The sequence below is a fragment of the Melopsittacus undulatus genome, chromosome Z (assembly GCF_012275295.1).
Source record: "Melopsittacus undulatus isolate bMelUnd1 chromosome Z, bMelUnd1.mat.Z, whole genome shotgun sequence".
Taxonomy (NCBI): domain Eukaryota; kingdom Metazoa; phylum Chordata; class Aves; order Psittaciformes; family Psittaculidae; genus Melopsittacus; species Melopsittacus undulatus.
In genome coordinates this window covers 101989422-102008482 of record NC_047557.1, presented here as the reverse complement: position 1 = coordinate 102008482, position 19061 = coordinate 101989422, and the positions used below count along the sequence as shown (strand labels likewise).

The 19061-nt window shown below is 39.8% G+C and overlaps 1 protein-coding gene across 1 annotated transcript in view; it reads right to left on the bottom strand.

The window, feature by feature from the left end:
• NFAT5 (nuclear factor of activated T cells 5) overlaps window positions 1–19061 on the bottom strand; it is a 65558-nt gene that overhangs the window by 22121 nt on the left and 24376 nt on the right. The window contains exons 3-4 of the mRNA XM_034073130.1: window positions 5976–6534; window positions 483–675 (exon numbers count right to left, since the gene is read on the bottom strand). Coding sequence (XP_033929021.1) covers window positions 483–675; window positions 5976–6534 — 752 coding nt within the window. The remainder of the gene's footprint in view (window positions 1–482; window positions 676–5975; window positions 6535–19061) is intronic.

Below are 19061 nucleotides of genomic sequence, written 5' to 3'. Positions count from 1 at the left end.
CCAGAACCTGGATTCCTGACTGCATCTGCTCTATCCAGGTCCTTCCCTTGATCAGCAAGATCAAGTACACCATTCAAACCTGCATGCTGCTCATTCCTGCCTCAGATCGACTGACCAGCAAAACACCTAAAGATATCAGGTCTATATAGGGAACAGGCTGCATTTGTTAAGTGAACTTACAGCATTTCACTATCCTACTTTTGCATGCTTCAAGCGTCTATTTAGAGAATTTCTGTAATTGTAGTCTAAAGGGACATGCATCACAGACTATACATCACTGCCTTGACATAAAGCTTCCTTCCTCCTGTAACTGTGATGCAAATACCCTCTTGGTACCTGCAAGAAACAATGATCTGTACAGCAAAGAGACAGCAAAGTCTCCCCCCTTCCCTTTCAAAACAGAGGTTCTAGGCCTTTTGCACCAGTTCCCATTTTATTTAAGCATCACTTGGGAAGGAGTCACTCAACACTAAGAAGCCTACCTTGACTGTTGGAAAGCCTTGCTGGGTCCGGTCTTTCACTGAGCCTCGGCTGCCTTCAGTCAGGTAACGAGCCCTGTGTTGGGTTTCTGGCTGTACCACGATCTTCAGCTCCTTCCCCTCACTCTTAGTCGGATACTGACCACACAACATTGGGGTCTTCTTCCCTCCAGCTCCTTTCTGGTTCTCTGATGCTCTGGGAAGTCAAAGCATGCCATTAAAAAGATGTTACAAGCAGCTCCCCAGTAAAACCAAACTAAATCACAGAAAAGCTAAAAAAGGTAAAGAGTGTATATTAATGGATAGATGATTTATAGTTGAGAAAAAACTTTGGAATTCTCTTTCTGACACAGAAAGAAACCTGCAAGATGAAGAGGAACGGTGCTTCCCTGCCTCCTCCATCCAGTGCAAATAGGAACTGCTTTTCACAGAGTAAACATAAAGGAAGGGAAAAGCAATTAGCATTAAACTATGTTAAACAGAAGAAGGCTTATAACCTGCTTTTTCACAGTATATAATACAGCCGTTTTGCTTCTGTAACAAATATACATACGTAGACACACATACTGAATGGATTTAAGGTTAAATGACAATTCTTTAAATAGGAAAACAGCCTCATGCCTGTCTTCACCTGAACTTGCATATCCATGCAAACTCAAACACTAATTTCTGTCAAAACAGACTGGTAAATTGATGTTTAAAACAGATTAGTTATTGTAAAAAGTTGTGATGAAATTGCACCAATTTGAAATCTGCAGCATATGCAAAAAGACTGTTTTGTTCCAGGTGCATACTTTAAGATACATCTTGTGTTCAGTTCCATAATTAAAACCTGAATGAAGAAGCCCTCCAAAGTATAACATTGTGTGATGCATTTTGTGTTCACTTTAAAGCACAATGGAAAATAACTCGTGATCTTATACAGAGCAGGTTTGCATAATGAAGTTTAATAACCTCATTTAACACCAGCAAAGGTAAACATGCCACAGCAAATGATATAGGCAGAAAGAGGGCTCAATGGATTTATGCAGATGTAATATTCTTCTTTACTACCAAAACATAGTTTCTAAACGCTAATGATTCTGAATAAAGCAATTTAAAATAACAGGTGTGAATTGCTTAAAAAGCAAATCCTGTTTCAGTGTGCAACACACGGAAGTAATTTATCCAGGATTTTAATTCTTGAGGAAAGCAGTGAAAGAAATGGTTTTTCTTCAAAGTTGTCTACTGAGAGCTTTGCCTCTGCAAGAGTTTTTCAGTGACCTGAAGGCTGCGGTAACCCATAGTGCTCTCATTCCCAATTACCTGATGATTTATACTAACAAACATTATCAGCACCTTTCCTACAACTCCTATTGTGCAATGAGCAGCACAAGACCACATGGTACACAAACACTTCCAAGTCATTCCCCAGCCCTGCACAACCTGTCCCAGCACTTCTCATAGCCTGGTTTGGGTTGGAAGGGAGCTTAAAGCTCACCCAGTTCCAACCCCTGCCATGGGCAGGGACCCCTTCCACTGGAGCAGCTGCTCCAAGCCCCTGTGTCCAACCTGGCCTTGAGCACTGCCAGGGATGGGGCAGCCACAGCTTCTCTGGGCACCCTGTGCCAGCGCCTCAGCACCCTCACAGGGAACAGCTTCTGCCTCAGAGCTCAGCTCAGTCTCCCCTCTCTTGGGCAGGTTCAAGCCATTCCCCTTGGCCTGTCCCTACAGGCCCTTGTCCCAAGCTTCTTGTTGCCCCTTTATGTATTGGGAGCTGCTCTAATGTCTCTGTGGAGCCTCTGTTCTCCTGCTGGACATCCACAGCTCTCTCAGCCTGTCTTTTCCTATGGAAGGGTCTTCTGCTCCAGTAAAGGTCAAACACTTTGCCCCAGTTCCACATCTACTAAGCCTTCCAAAACCTTTTAATACCTGTAACAAATGGTTAAAATGAGCACTGCTGAGCAGTTATGAGTTCTGTGCTTGGATGAATTTCATTCATGTGTTTCTGTTTGTGAAGGTTAACCATTTTGCAGATGGCCCAGCAAAGCCTCCTGCCCATCCAACTGAGCCCAGGACAGATGCCCTGAGCAGCCCTGGCTGCCTCACACACTCATCTTCAACCAAGTAACAGCAGAGAGGCAGGACCTAGATAAAAAAACAGCATTAAAAATACAAAAAAAAACCCAAAAAAACCCAGCAAGACTGCTATCTTACTGCAAACGCATTGTAATTACACAGCCAAAGTCTGGTCAATCAGACTGTTTAAAAAAAACACTATGTAAAACATAACTTCCTCTCAGGAAAATAAAAGGGACAAAATTCTGCTTCAATGTAGCACAGACAAAACCTGTGATACACAAACTGTAATTAACAGCACTGTGCTCCTTGCTTCTGTACATGCTAAGCAAAAACACTAATCACACTCAAGCTTGTTAGGTAATCACTCTCTACTCTTCCTGTCAGGACATTACTCCAACAGACTACTAATTAAAAGGAACATGTTTATGAACTCACAGAGAATATCTTCTCTTTTTCCCCCCTATGAATTGTCAATCACACAGCTACAACCTCCTGGCTTCTACCAGGGAACACAACAAATCACATCAGGCAACCCGAGCTGTTGCAGGCACCATCGCATCCTTCCCAACACTGTGCCTGAGCCACAAGCTTTCTGCACCTCAGCACAGCAGAATGCTTCACAGAAAGATCCCATACATGGAGGTCCCCACTCCCTAAATTAACAGAGACTGAGATATTACTGATTTTCAAAGGGGGCAGCCATCAAAACTAAGGTGACTTTCAACACTCAAAATGCAAGGTTTTAGCAATGTGATGTTGGCACTCTGGCCTCTTCAACACAACTCTTTTCCTGAGAGTACGCTGCTCTTAAAACCCAAGTCACCTGAACTGTCCACATGCTACTATTTTATGCATTGTCATATTTATTCTGCCTAAGCTTTATTTTGAAAGTCTTCCCTCTAGAAACCTAAAGTAATCATTACTTTCAATCAGATTAGCTAAACTTGAAAGCAACTGTAAAGCCTTCACCAGAACTTCTCAGTGGTCTTTCTTCTCAAATTCTAAAGATATCATTTACAGATCCTTTCAATTTAGTTTATTCATAATGCTAATATTTGTGCACATACAGATAGTGAAATATTTTGCAGCACAGATTTATTAGTTAAATGATTACCAGACAAGGTCTACCCAAAGCTAGCACTTCTTTTCTAAACAAGAAGTGTAAGTAGCAAACCCTATGATTCTACTAGAACAGATTTCCTGGCCCCACACTGGCATCAGGGCTGTTCCCAGTGAAGACCTGCAAGTGAAAGTGAGGCCAAGTATGTTGGAAATCTGAGCCTCCTTGCCCTAAATCACTATTGATTCATTCACTTCTAAAAAAGGCCTTAAAAAAATCGAAGTTTCCACAGGAATAGACTTTTTTTTTCTTTCTAGCTTCTGAAGACCTATTAGAAGTCTCTCAAGGCAAATGCTACTTCCACTTCACAAATTAGCAAGGCTGCTTTCCTTGCTCTTTTCTTAAAGCCAAAAGTAAATGAACTCCCTTGGCTGAACTCCAGAGGGCTGGAAAGTTTTAAAAAAACAGGCAAATAAACCAGTCACTACTGTGACCTAGATTTTTAACACTAAATCTCCATATTCCAGCTGCAAAATTACATGTTCTAGTATCTCGGACGTTTTTTGCCCCAGAGCTTTTATTCAAAAGGACAATTTTGTTATATAAGAGTTTTGCTGCAGTTCCAACTAGCTTGTATTTGACATGTTAGGAGAAAAAACAATGATTTCCCCTGCATTCAGAGTACCACTGACAGCACTAATGAATGTTCACTAGGTAGCCACTAATATTTTAGGGAATGCTACAGTCTTGTGACACTTTACATTGAGATCACAGAGTCACAGAATGGTCTGGGTTGGAAGGGACCTTAAAGCTCATCCAGTTCCAACCCCACTGCCATAGGCAGGGATCCCTTCTACGAGACCAGGTTGCTCCAAGCCCAGTCCAGCCTGGCCTTAAACAATACCAGGTGTGGAGCCTTCATACTCTTCCAAAGTTTACTAAACCTCTCCTCTCTGCCCAGAGATCATGTTTATAGTCACACAGTTCTTGCCTTTCAATGTCTTTCTTTCATAGAGGAGCACCGACCTCCTGCTCAGTGGAGACAGCCTCCTTCTGCCAGGCAGCTGCTTTACATACACTAATTTGCTTCTTTGAGTCTACCATGTACTAAGGTTTTACTTTATTATTGATTTCAGGTGGTGGAAGCAAGAGATGCTAGACAACTGCAGCCAAGCTTAGTGTCTGTTATACAGAGACACCAGGAGACACATGCGTCAATGGCAGAGCCAACGTTCCTGGTACCAGGCAGCTCCATGGGCCCTAATGTGGTACCCAGCAGGCAGGGAGCAGCTGTACTCTGGAGAGTTTCTCAGAATCACTTTCTCACAGTGAAATTTTAAGTATGGAACTGCAATGACCCTGGGAATACAGACTCCAGGCTCTTTCCCTTTGGAATATGAGAACTTCGCAATCTTTCCCATCTGTCAGATTTTCATATTCACCATTACTGTGATGAACATTAGAATGTACTGCAAGCACATACATAAAACAAACAAAATACACTCCCCCCAAAAAAAAAACAAAATTAAAAAGCCAAATCTATCCACTCAATCACCTTAAAAGTACTAAAGAAGGCACAAGCTAAAAAATAAAAATGTATCAACACACTACTGTAAACTGATGGAGTTTGTCCTCTTTAAGCAACTACTGAAATGCATTTAGTGAAGAGTGTGAAAGTGGGAGAGATGAGAGACCACCACCCAGCGTGCCTACGTACAGACACACGCATGCACAGAACCCAGAAGCACAGAGAGAAACAGGATTAGAGATTTATTTCTGAAAAAATCAAAATACAGAAGTGAATTCACAAGAAGAAACAAAATCTGGTTCACCGTATCTTAACATTTTATAAAAAAGTAAAGCATGTGTTAAGTCCAATGATGAGAAATCCTAACAAGCCATTTGCTTCTTCTCTCATCACTCTCTCTATTTGGTAAATAGAGAGACAAACAGAAGCAGGTAAAGTGTATAGACTGAAATCCTCACATAAAATCCTGCAAAACCCACTAAGATTTAGGGTGCGTCCAGTCCACTTCTGCTTTTCTTTTCAAATACATTTTCAGTGCCATTCTATAAATGGAATTGTGCAATCTTTGAAGAATTTCACTTAAATAACAATACAGATGAGCTCATCGGTGCTGTGTCAATTGTTGTAGGGAAGTTCAGCTTTATCTTCTAAATAGACTATGAAGTCTAATCAGACCTTATCACAAGGCTAGGACGCAAAAGGGAACAGCAGAGAAGAGAAAGGATTTATGTGAGAACCTAAGTAGAACACTTGACTGGGCATGGGGAGAGTTTTATTAGTTTGGTTTTACATATGGTGCTAAAATTTTATTTAAAAACAAAACAAAAAAAACCAAACAGATACCAACCCATTTCCTGCTTTTGAGTTGCCTTTGCTGTCCGTGCTGAGCTGAGAAAGGACATAGTGAGGCGCTTTGGCGCTGTCGGCATCAAATATATCCATGTTGGACTCTTCACAATCTCGACGTTTGATCCCTGGCCTCTGCTTTGGATTTCGTTTGCGTGATTTACGTGGCACCTCAGTGTTATCATTGTAGGAACTGGTACTCATGTTACTGAAGTTGGAGGGTGAATCCTCCATCCACATACTGCAGCTCTGTTCTGACTCCAATCCACACCCCTCATCCTGGCAGGACATCCAACTGTTGTCCAGCAAGTCCTCAGGTGGTGGCGAGATGTACAGGACTGTGTGTCTCTTCGGCGTTGACTGCTGCTGCTGGACTGCGTTACTGGTTAACTGCTTTTCACTTACCCCTCTGGTACTTACCCCCACGGCTGAGGAGCAGCTCTCCACTTGCATAGCCTTGCTGTCGGTGACTGAGGTAGAGTAAATGGTAGGACTGGAAGAGGTGGTAAAGGAGCTGCAAGCACCGCCCATGGAGGAAGAGGAAGGAGCTGAAGAAGCATCTGCGGTGTATAATTCAGAAGTAAATACAAGATACATGGTTCTGTGTGTGCTGGCTATAGCAGTCCCATTGACACAAAGCGATTTATGAACCGATTTCTTTCCCCCAACAAATATTTGGAATTTGGTAAATTTTAGAATGTAAATGCTTAAAGCAATACAGCCTAACCAATACATTACTTTGGAAATGTCCAAATGAGACTTAGTATGATCCACTGGAATCAACGCTTTTAAAGTTTAATGTTAATTCATAAAAATGGCTGCAAGCAAACACAGCTTTCATTGCCTTGGCTGGAGTAATTATTTGTGTAGAAGCCATTTCATCTAAAATAATGGAAGCCCCAATGCAAAATGCTTATAATCCACATTCAATGCCAATTTAACCATTTATTGTTGGAATTTTTTATTTTTGAAAGAGACGGGACTGTGCTTAGCCACAAAGTATTAAAATAAGTTTCTAACCTATGAAGCAGAGAACTACAGGTCATTTTTAATGCAGACACTCCCTGCTTCAGAGGCAAATCCTGGAATAAAAATATGAGAAAATAAATGAGAAAAAGAGCTGCTGATTATTCCATCATAAATGAGAAATAAAATATAAAATCAACTGAGTTGGTAGGCAAAATGGAACTGGTATCAGTCACTATGACAGCTGTTTCGAACATTCAAAACAGGGATGAAGGATCTGTATTGGTGACATGGTGATACAAGACAATGTGAAATTTCTGTAATTTGGCTCTTTCAGGCACTGAGAGATTTCTCTCAGACTTTATTAGCCAAGTCCCTTACGCAGACAGAGACAGCTCGGGACAGACCTCAGAAAGGTTCATATGAAATAAGGTACTTTAAAGAACATGATTGTGACTCCTCCAGAGGTTGCACAGATCAATCTGGTTTAGAAACATGGAAGAAAAACTAAATGATTAAAACAAACTTCTGAATACTTCTGGACACCAACAGAATCATTTCCACTGAAGAATTTTAATGGACTCATTAGCTGAAAGCCTAGGCTGAAATACTTCAGAGGAAGCATATGGACAAATATTAAGTCCTGATTCCTCGCGAAACACAGCTGATTTAAAGAAATAGGTAACTGAATTTTATAGTCAGATATAAGCTTCCTGCGAGGGAGCTGCTATTTTTTGTATTTCTGCCCTGCTGACTACATCTTGTACAATACACCAGAACCACAGAAATAATCTAATTTTGCAAACAAATTGTATATAATATATCTACATACTTATCCAGTATGTTTATTCATGTAATTACTGGTGTCATAGAGGTAATACCTATTATCAAGAGGAACATGATGGTTTCCTTCTTGTTGAGGATTTTTTTAAAAATCCAAAATATCACATTAATCTCTCAAGACTAAAAGATTCAGAGATAGTTTAACTATCTTATCCACTTCAAGCAATTTGAAAGTAACAGAACAAAGTATGTTCAGCCATGATGTATGTATTTAGTTAACAGTAAAATGCAGCAAGCCCTTCTATAAATCAGCCTACTTGTGATTTCCAGGAGGATCAATGAGTGATGATAAAGATTTTTTAAAACAGTACCATTTCTTACAACTTCTCCATGGTAAGTGAATTTAAAAGTAAACCTATGCTACTTCAGACTGTCAAATTCAGTGGTCATTATAGGTTATCCATAAACTTTTCTGCTCTTATCTTCATAGGAAGTCCATTCCCCAAACCTCCCAGTGAAGCAGGAGCAGATGAATGATACCAGTTCCATTTTCCAGTTTGTTGTTTGGCAAATATAGTGGCTGAAATTGGGAGAATTCAGTCACTTTGAACTGCATTCCAATTTAAAGGTGAATTTATCCTTTCTATATCATGCATTAATGCAATGCTGTTTTTCAAAAACACAGAATTTGCAAGAACTATTAAATCTAGATATTAATTTCAGTGACAATATTTAGGAGCTGATTTGCAGCCACTTTGAGTTGAGAAAGACCTTTGCTATTTGGGATGTTTACTTTGCTTTGTTAAACAGAATTAGTTTCCATTCATCATTTATACACTCAAACAGAAAGAAACCACACTGCGGAAATAAGCAGCATACATACAGCATATACGCTGCATGCAAGTGTTGGCAAATGGTAACACATGGCACATGGCAGTAATGCTGCAGAACTGGATTACTGAACAGCAATATCTCCCCTCAAATTAATTATTCTTTTAATGGATGAAACTGAGTATCATGCACAGTACAACAGAGTGTATGCACCTCTCGTGTTTGCCTGTGCATGACAAAGGCTTGTATGCACATCGACCCAGGCAGCAGGGCTCTTGAACTGGAAGAGATTATCAAAAACTTCTCTTTTTGCAGCAAATATTGAGAATGTTTTAGAAAGGTCTTTTAAAAGACCTGAAAGAAAAACTTAAAAGGGACATGGTCTGCACTGGAACAAGTATGCCAAACACTGACCATACCCTGATCAAATGGTTCAATGCATATCCTGCCCAGAAATGCAACTGTACTTTTCCCTCACTTTTCTAGGAAAAAATAAATAAATCACTGTTTCCTGCATTTCTTCTCCTCCATTTTTTTGCCTAGAACTTAAAAAGCATGTATGTATATGAGTCTGTGTATGTTTTTCCTTTGTACCTTTAAAAAGGAAAGAAATACTGTCCATTCTGAATTGGTTATATTCTCTTCCATCTACCAGAGACATCACTGTGTTACAGAAAGATAAGAATATCAAAACAACATCAAGCTAAACAGTAATGGCAGGAAAACCACCCTTTAGCCTTATATATTCTTAGATGAGTGTCATTACCATCCATAAACATGCAAGTGTTTTAAAGCATGTACAGACCAGTGTCTTCTCTATTATAGTAATTAAAAATATATAAGAAAGGAATATAGCCAATAAAATACACTAGCTATATTAAACCTGTGTAATTGATTGTTCTAGAATCTATTTTGGGAGATAAATTATTAACTGCCTTAGCATTGCAAATACTGAGAAACATAGTAAAATATGTTTTCTCATGGAGTCTGCAGGCCTTTAGCCAACACATCCTCTTTCAAACTTGTTTTTAAATATCTAGTAAGCAAATGGAGTCAAAAAGAATTAATGAAGTTACTGTAAAGAATAAACCACCGGATATTTCATGGCTCCCATTTGATCAGTTTATTCTAAAGCCAGTGACAACACACTGCCACACATGTGTCTGATACCCAAAAGAGATCTCTTGGTTGAATATGCTGCACAAGGAAGGAGTAAAAAAGATAAAAAATAAACAAATATTAAGAAGTTTTCAGTAATTCAAACTTGACTCGCATTGATTTATAAGGGGAGAGCATTTTGCATTTCCTGATTTTGAGAATGAAGCGCAGCCACCATCCAAATACAGACAGTGGCCGTTCAATGCAGGGTGTACCTGGTCACTGGTCTGTCAAGTTGGAATGGAAACACACACGCCTTCCCCAGTTTCAGCATTTCTTTTATTTGATGTTATTTTCTTTAGATGCATAATAACTGGAATTGTTACAGGTGGCTCTTTGAACTGCAGTTTAACAGCGCTTGCAATGACAAATATATAGGTTAAGTGAGTATGTACATTTTGAAATATAAGACTGGATATATTTCAACACAACCTCAAAATAAAAGTGTCTTTTTAGCACTGAATAGAAGCCAAGTGCATGTTATGGCAAGAGTGCAGCCACACTATTAGAAATGAAATGGGCACCAGCATCACAAGGTGGGGGTTGGGTTTTTTCCCTTTTTTTTGTTTATTTAAAAATCGAGAGAGAAGACTACTTGATCACTGTTGAAACTAAACCTCTTGAATCTATTCATTGCCATCACTGTAACTCATCAGGTAGTTAAAATAAGTAATTCAGAATTTGTTGCCTGTCCTACAAGCCTTTTTTCTCTAGGAGAGGCAGAATGGTAACAAACAGTCCAGCATAAGGATGTCCTGGTTCTGTTTTGGACATCCTCATTTACATATCAATAATAAGCAATTCTGTAACATGTAAATCAAAGAGAGGAAATAACCAAGAAATAACAAACTAAGTGCTTAGTGCTGGAGCTCAGAATGCAAATAAAGATAACCAATTACTCCGCACAACTCCAAGGAAGACTAAAGTTCAAAGAAATTCCAGTTGTTCATGTTACCAGTCATTGTACATTTGCCTCCCAGGAAATCAAAAGAGGTGCCTATTGCTCCCAACCATTTCTCTCATTTTCAGGCAGTGAACAGAATTACATTCACAACCAAGAGACTGAGTAATTGATGCTCCTTCTGAAAACAAAAAGCAGCCAAAAAGCAGGCAGTGGAAGAAGGGCTGCAACATGCATGTGGCACAAATACATGCTGCTAAAAATCACAGGCTAATATAACATCAAAGACTAAGGGACCATAAAGAGCATCCCATTGAGCAAATCAGTGCAGTCTTTTTCTTTTCAGTAACATAAAGCAGTGTACAAAGAAAACTTGTTAACCCCTGAGTTAGCAATTAAGGCAATGACATGTATTTCTGTACCCTATTAACTTGTGAAGTCAAAACAAGGCATTCAGCCTCTAAAAAAAGGTCTGAAAGGCAGGAGAAAGCAAAAAACTCACTACCTGGCATTGAGGGAATCTTCTATTTAGATAACACTTACATGGAGCCAATCCTGAAATCCTTGTTTGCTCTTTCCAAAGAGATCCTTTAATACAACAAGGATTACCAAGTCCTCCAAACGAAACAAATAGCATCCTGATGACTTTTGTTTCTTAACTGCAGCTGGAGTGCAAACCAAGTCATTTCCCAGCCTGGAAACCTTAAGATTGTGAACATAAATAAGTGGAGATATTTTGGGGTTTATGTGCTTTTCAGCCACCTGTGCATGAACAGCCAAGACTAGCAAAAATCCATTAGAGAACTCCTCCTCAGAGCCTAACCTGCATCCCACATGATCCCTATACTGTGTTGAGAAAACAATTAAGTGTCAATAAAGGAAAGTCACAGGATGAGGTTTAGGTGATGTACAGGCTTAATATATTAAGTATACACATTTATTACATTTGTTAATTTATCTAACATGTCATGTTCTTGAATGAGACTTTCCTATGTTAATCCATTTATCTGAACACAGAAAGACAATTTCAGAACAAAACCAGAGGGTACTATGTGCAAAATTTCCACCATCAGCCCTTGTGTTGCCAAAGGTTTGAAAGGTAAACATCAGAACTTACAAAGTGGCTGCAAACCTGCTTTCAACACCTCACATGCCAAACTTGGGTTTCTATTTTTCTTCTTCTCATATTACTTATGTAATGTCAAAAACTTTTCCAAAATGTTAAGCTTCAAATCAGTATCAATTCACTATTTAGAAATAAATAAATAAAAAAGATTTTAAAAAGAAAAAACAAAAAAGAAAGAAAGAAAAGAGACTTATGAAGAAGTCTGAAAACAAGACCGACCTATACCCTGGGTGAGATTGGATGGGTTAAATGTCTCTGGCACTATTTGTCTTCACTATTGACAGACACTGTCACACAACCCACCACTCGATGCCTGTCTCTGAATGGCGAAGCTAGAATGCAAGTTAAGTGTATTAATAGAGAAAAAAACTAGCATCCCAGCAAATAAAATAAAGCAATCCAATTCACCAGTTATTAAAAACACTTAGATTCAAGATAGGTAGGTTAATTTAATGTACATTAAGCCCAACAGTGTAAATTCCCCTTACATTCACATGCTGAACCAAGCAGTGTATTATACTTTGGGTAAATACATCAGTCAATCTGGTTTTGTTATAAATTACATCCACTCTTAAATTAACACTCTAGGTATTTAAGTAGAGCTTTTGTTAGTGGCTCACACACACCAATTCCATGTATCTTAGATCCTTCCCCACTCAGAGCAATAACCAGCTGCATTCAAGCAAGTCAGAACTCTAGGACCTCAGCTGCTCTCTTGAAGCTCTATCTGTCATCTCCTGCCACCCTAAAAGAGGGACTGTATGATTGTGTCAAGATTGATGGATCTGACAAAGAACATCTCAACTGAAGAAACAGACTTTTGTTCTTGAGCTTTCCCTAAAAATTTAAGGACTCCTCTTTGGACTTCACTAAGTCTTTGATGCAAGGAGGTGCCCCCACAACAGTACAATAAGGCTGTTCCCTTTTTGCCCTTCGCTGGCTTCGGTTTTCATTATTCATTAAGGAAGAGGGAATTCTCTTATTGCAAAGTAATTCTCAAGCCTTTTGATGTAAGAATAGGAGCCACTTACTGCAAGAATTAGCTATTATCAAAACGTTTCTCAGAAGGATAAAACAACTTGTGTTTGAGCAGTTCTGGAAAGCTGGGTTTATTGACTGTATGAGATTCAGGAAGACCTGAAATAAGCTTAATTTAGGAAAAAAAAGATGATCTAGAGTACACCTACATAACCTTTTAGAGGTAATATAAGGAAGCTCTGCTCCACGCAGAGAACATATGCACTCAAAGCACATTAAATCAGTAAAATTGTTCACATCTACGTTAGCACTAGCGAGACAGAGCAGCCAGGCACTGTACCAACATACAGCACCAGGAAAATGCCTTTTTAAAGAACTTTAGGATCTGGTTTAAATTAATTCTGTAAGAAAAAAGCATTTGACACATGACTGAAGCAAGCAAGCTGCAGACAGAAATCCCTGGAAGACATCCTCCTAGGAAATTACAGGAAGGCATTTCCAACTGGGAGGGCGGTGGGAAGAGGAAGGGAAAAGCCTACAAAGAAATGGAAGTTTTTACAGACCAACTACAAAGAATAATGTTTTTTTTCTGATAATTTGTTTAGAGTATGGACTTATAACCACAGGATAACAGAATTAGTAGCAGCACTGACATCCCCTTTGAAATCTCTGGTAATTATTTCTGTATCAACAGGAAAAACTGACTAATGACACCAGGAAGGATGATAAATTGACAAAATATTTTCAATAGAAATAAAGAAGCTCTACTAGCTATTCAGGAAAAAAAATAAAAAATTTAAAAAACCCACACAAAATAAACCTCACATCTCCATTCTGAGGCTTTATTAGAAACTTTGGCTTGAGAATGATGAAAAAGCCTTGTCTTGGCAGTGGAAAACATGACCCATACCCCTTAGCACCCAGCCTCTACCCCACAGAGGACACAAGTATTTTTATCCATTTCTCTACAGTAGCAATTGAGAAGCAAAGCCTTACTTTCATGATTAAAAGGACAAAAAATGCTTATGGCAAGTACTTCAATAGCAACTCTAATCAAAAAAGCCAATTATGCCTGCTCAGGACAAGTAGTTGCCCCTTTTATTAAAAAGGGGCACAAAACTGATGTGACCATGAAAAGGTAAACCTTTATTGTTTACCAAATGTTTTCCCAGGACATAACCATAGATGTTTGAGAGCCAGAAAAAGAATCAATACATCACAGGTTATTTGTATCCAAATATGAAAAATGCAAAGAGAGATCAGTAAATACATTATAACAGCATAAAATCTGTTCCCCTTTTGCTACAGCTCTGGAGAATTCAATTTAAGAACTGGGAACTGTCAGGATGGAAGCAAAGCAGGAAACACTGTCCTAGGGAGCAGTGCAAAGACAATGTAAAAACAAATATATTCGCCTCTGTTACAAATGGAGAGCAGCCTAAAGCATCAGCAGCAAACTGAAGCAGCTCATCCTGAGATCTGCTACAGGAAGAATGGATGGCAAGCAGAGAAGCAAGTTTCTGCAACAGTTTTCTTCACTGGGGTTTCAGAAGGTTTGAGCATTCCTGTTACTGGAGATAAAAGGTGAAAGTGCAAAACTTGTTTAAATTACATGGCCAAAAATATTCCTGAATCACCCCCAAAGCAGAAGAATAAAGTGTTGATCTACCAACAAAATAAACACCTTTGAGAAAAGGCTTAAATCACCAGTGTGAAGTTTGAGCATTTGAAGCACTTGTTCAATGTGTCTTGATCAACAAGAAAAAGCTGTTTAAGAACCAAAAGGAAAGAATAATGCATCCCCCTGAGCTTAAAAATATTGTGTAGAAACCTCCAAGCACAGCTTACAATGACATTTCTCAGCATGACATCCTCATGCATTTCAAGAGTCTAGATGATGATTCATATTTAATGTGCTTATGGTACCACACCATGCAAAATCCTCCTTTTCCTGTCCCTGAACAAAGACACTTGTGATTCCAATAACAGTTCCTAGCAGTAAAACCAGATCCTTCACTTCCCTTCTGCTTTCCAGAACAATAACAGAATTAGAAGCTTGAGAGAGCAGCTCAGTTTTTGAACATCTCAACTCAAAATCCTAGAGTTCTTTTAAATGACACTTGCCTGTTTGATATTGAGAGAGTGGGTAATACCTTTTGTCTGGATTAATTAATATGAGATACACATTTATTAACAATTAAAATCCAATCAGCAACATAATACTCTTAAAACTGTTCTGTAAATCACAAAACAAATCTCCAAATGGAAGAACTAGAAGTCTGCCCCTGCAAGGTCAAAACATGCTGCTAAAAACAGCCCATCCTGCTCCTCCAAAAAAAAAAGAGAAGTTAACTGCAGCAATATCTATTTGTCACCTATAATGTGATTTACGTGGAACAAAACCCCACAGCACAGTGACTGACAGAAAAGCCACAAGTTGAATTTCAGCCAGATACTACCTTACTCTGTGTTTTGGGAAAGAGAACAAACTGTTAACTGTGAGAGTAGTAAAAAGCTCTCACCACTTTGGTTCATTCCCTGTAACATAATCCTCTCATTATTAAGAGTAATCATATCTGCAATTGACTTCTGCCTACAGTGTTGCTAGCAGCATTTCAAATCACCCCTTTGAAAAACAAGAGTAAATGAGATCACCTGCAATGCTATGGAGACTGAACTGTCATTTCCCAAATAAAGGGACGGGTTAGAGCAACAGCTGACACAAAAAAAGAAGAAAATAAAAGAAGAGAGACTTACACAAACCAAAGATTTCCAATTCCGGGACACTAAGTTGCCAAATTCACCTTTCCTCCTCATCCTCTCACCTGTACAGTGTCAGAGGCTCAGAAATGTGCCTATCAGTCTGCTATTAGGACTTGACATCAGCATATTAATAGTCTATTTTGGTCTTTTAAAATAGACATATAAAGTCTGTTTTCCTGTACACGTATACAGACATGCACAAAGCCCAGGCTGATTTTCCTCTTATTTTCCTGTTAAGAAATCAGAGCCCAGCCCAGCCAGATTTCTCATTATTACACAAGGCAGGGTGCCTGGGCTTGAAAATGCGGTAGCAACTATGCAGAGACTGTAGCAATCCTGAAACTAAAGAAAATAGGAAAATGCAATACACCCTTTTATCTAGAAATATGATACAGTTAAGGCAAGAATGGAGCCAAAACATTTGCATTCAATTTCTTAAGAAAACAGAGATTTGGGTGCAGAACACACAGCTAACCTCAGAAGTGCTCCTGGAATTATCAAAGTCAACTGAGAACACTGAAGAAGGCTCCTGCTCCAAGGTATCCATGTGCTGTGGGTACCAGCATCAGTTCAGAAGTGCTGAGTTGAAAATTACTTATAGGAGGAATCCTAGCTGCCCACTTCACAGCAGGAACTTGTGGGAGGGCGACTATGACTATAAAACAACCTAATGGGGTCCACTTCTTGTACCCCAACCTACAACTTTTGTACACACCGATATTCCTTCCTCTATTCCTAACAGTTTGTCTCCAGCTTTAAAGTCTGGCTTCAAACTTAGCAGAAGAAGGACCTGTCTGCCCTTGGTTTATATTACACCTTACATATTAACTATCTCTCTCTATATCTTACCTTCCAACACCAGAGGGAGGAGCAGGAACTGTTCTTTTCAGACTTCTGCTCTGTCCCTATAGTTTTGGAGCAGTCTATGGACCTGCTTTGGTAAACACTTGTCCAAGATCCACGTGTTTTCTTTCAAGGATGTGATCGAGAATTAAGGAAAAAGAACAAAACCAAAGTATGTAGTGGTCTTGGCAGTCCTGGGATAATGGTTGGACTTGGTGATCTTAAAGGTCTCTTCCAACCTTCTAGAATTCTATGACAAAGCACACATAAAAACAAAGACACCCCCTAACATCTTACACTAAAACCATCTATCTGATAGCATCCACTGGCTGAACCTTCCCCAACACCTATGGGGTTCGGCACCCACACCCCGATAACCAGCCTTAGCTACTTAGGGCTGCGGCTTACGTCTCCTTACACATGTCCACAGCACAACTCACTACTGAGTGACCCTAGTCAACAGTTCCCCTCTTACAGAAGGCCAGGATTCATAGAATCATAGAATAGTTTGGGTTGGAAAGGACCTTAAGATCATCCAGTTCCAACCCCCCCGCCATGGGCAGGGACACCTCACAATAAACCATGGCACCCAAGGCTTCATCCAACCTGGCTTTCAACCCTGCCAGGGATGGAGCATTCACAGCCTCCCTGGGCAACCCATTCCAGTGCCTCAGCACCCTCACAATAAAGAATTTCTTCCTCATATCCAATCTAAACTTCCCCTGTTTCAGTTTGAACCCATTGCCCCTTGTCCTGTCACTACAACAGTTCCTAATGAAGAGTCCATCCCCAGCATCCCTATAGGCCCCCTTGAGATACTGGAAGCTGCTCTGAGGTCTCCACGCAGCTTTCTCTTCTCCAGGCTCAACAGCCCCAACTTTCTTAGCCTGTCTCCATACAGGAGCTGCTCCAGCCCCTGATCATCCTCGTGGCCTCCTCTGGACTTGTTCCAACAGTTCCATGTCCTTTTTATGTTGAGGACACCAGAACTGCACACAATGCTCCAGGTGAGGTCTCATGAGAGCAGAGCAGAGGGGCAGGATCATCTCCTTTGCCCTGCTGGTCACGCTCCTTTTGATGCAGCCCAGGATACGGTTGCTTTCTGGGCTGTGAGCACACACTGAAGCTGGCTCATGTTCATTTTCTCATTGACCAACACCCCCAAGTCCTTCTCCTTGGGCTGCTCTGAATCTCTTCTCTGGCCAACCTGTAGCTGTGCCTGGGATTGCTCTGACCCAGGTGTAGGACCTTGCACTTGTCATGGTTAAACTTCATGAGGTTGGCATCAGCCCACCTCACAAGCGTGTCAAGGTCCCTCTGGATGGCATTCCTTCCCTCCAGCGGATCAACAGAATCACACAGCTTGGTGTCATCGGCAAACTTGCTGACAGCACACTGGTTTTGTCCTCACTGTAGCGGACATTGACATAAGCAATGAAAACAAAACTAGTCTTGGCTCTGTTTCGGGGTCTTGTCTGGCTAGTTAGTTTTCTTTGAACACAACTTTCAACAGCTCTCGTTGCTTGTGTTTAATACTTCTAACTTATCATCATTAAGTTCATCCAGGAACTTAATTGTTTCATCACACCTATGGAAGGTCTCCAAAACCATGGGTCAGCGAACAATTCAAACTGCTACCTCCACCTTTTCTGGCTACTCTTTTCCAGATCACTCCTCATCCGGTGCCACCAAAAGCAGTTGTGCTGACCCACAGTGGACCCACCAGTGACAACTCTAACGTGGAGCAGGTTCTTGACGCAGCACACACATGAAAAGCTTTTCTTTGGGCAGTGGTATCACCTTGAAGTCTCTGACATTGAAATGTGTTCTTAATTGAAGAAGTGCGTCTCCTTTGTGAATTAACAAAAAAATCTCAACACTATTTAACTTTTTCATTCAATAAAATTGTGCTGCAGTTTAACCCAAACACAGCTAATGCGTTCTTAGTTTTTTTAAAGGAACTGGACTCGCTGTTAGCAGACATGAAATACCTAGAGGTGACAGACATTTAGTTCCATTCAAGTTTTTAAGTCTCCTCTGTTAGATTCAGAATTAATTAGCAGTTCATGTCTATCTGTGGATTTAGAGTGTAACAGGGTTTGTGGGATTGTTCTCTTTTGTTCACTTGTTTTTACAATACACGTTTCTACAGGATTTGGCTGCTGCTATGTCTTTGAACCAAACTGATCATTAGGCATCTTGATTTTAGAAATATGTATGCTCAGATTATTTTTAATAAGTGATAGAAAAATATCAAATCCTTTCAATATAATAAATAAATCCATCAAATTCTTTCAATAACTGAAGTCCCACTGTGCACAGTTAAATCCACAGGTTCTCTCAGAAGAGGTGCAGCAAAACATGAATGGTGAGCAGTGCTGTAAAGTTTCTCTGACACATCTACAATCACTTCAGTTTCTGATCATGATTCCTATACCATGCAAATCTGAGAAACATTCTCATGTAAACATTTAATGCATATGAACTCATCTAGAGAAAAAAAATATTGCAGCTATCTGAATCCTCACCTTAAATATACACATTTTTCTCAAGAAACAATTTAAGGCCAATTAGGAAAGTGGAACATGACCTTGTAAGAAATATGGGGATCAAATTAAGCAAAAACTTCCTTATCCAATGAGGAAAAATGCATCTATCCTGAGCATAATGATTTTTCCCCCATTGCACATATATTGACTAGAACATACAAGTTACTGACAAGAACTCCAGATGCAAAC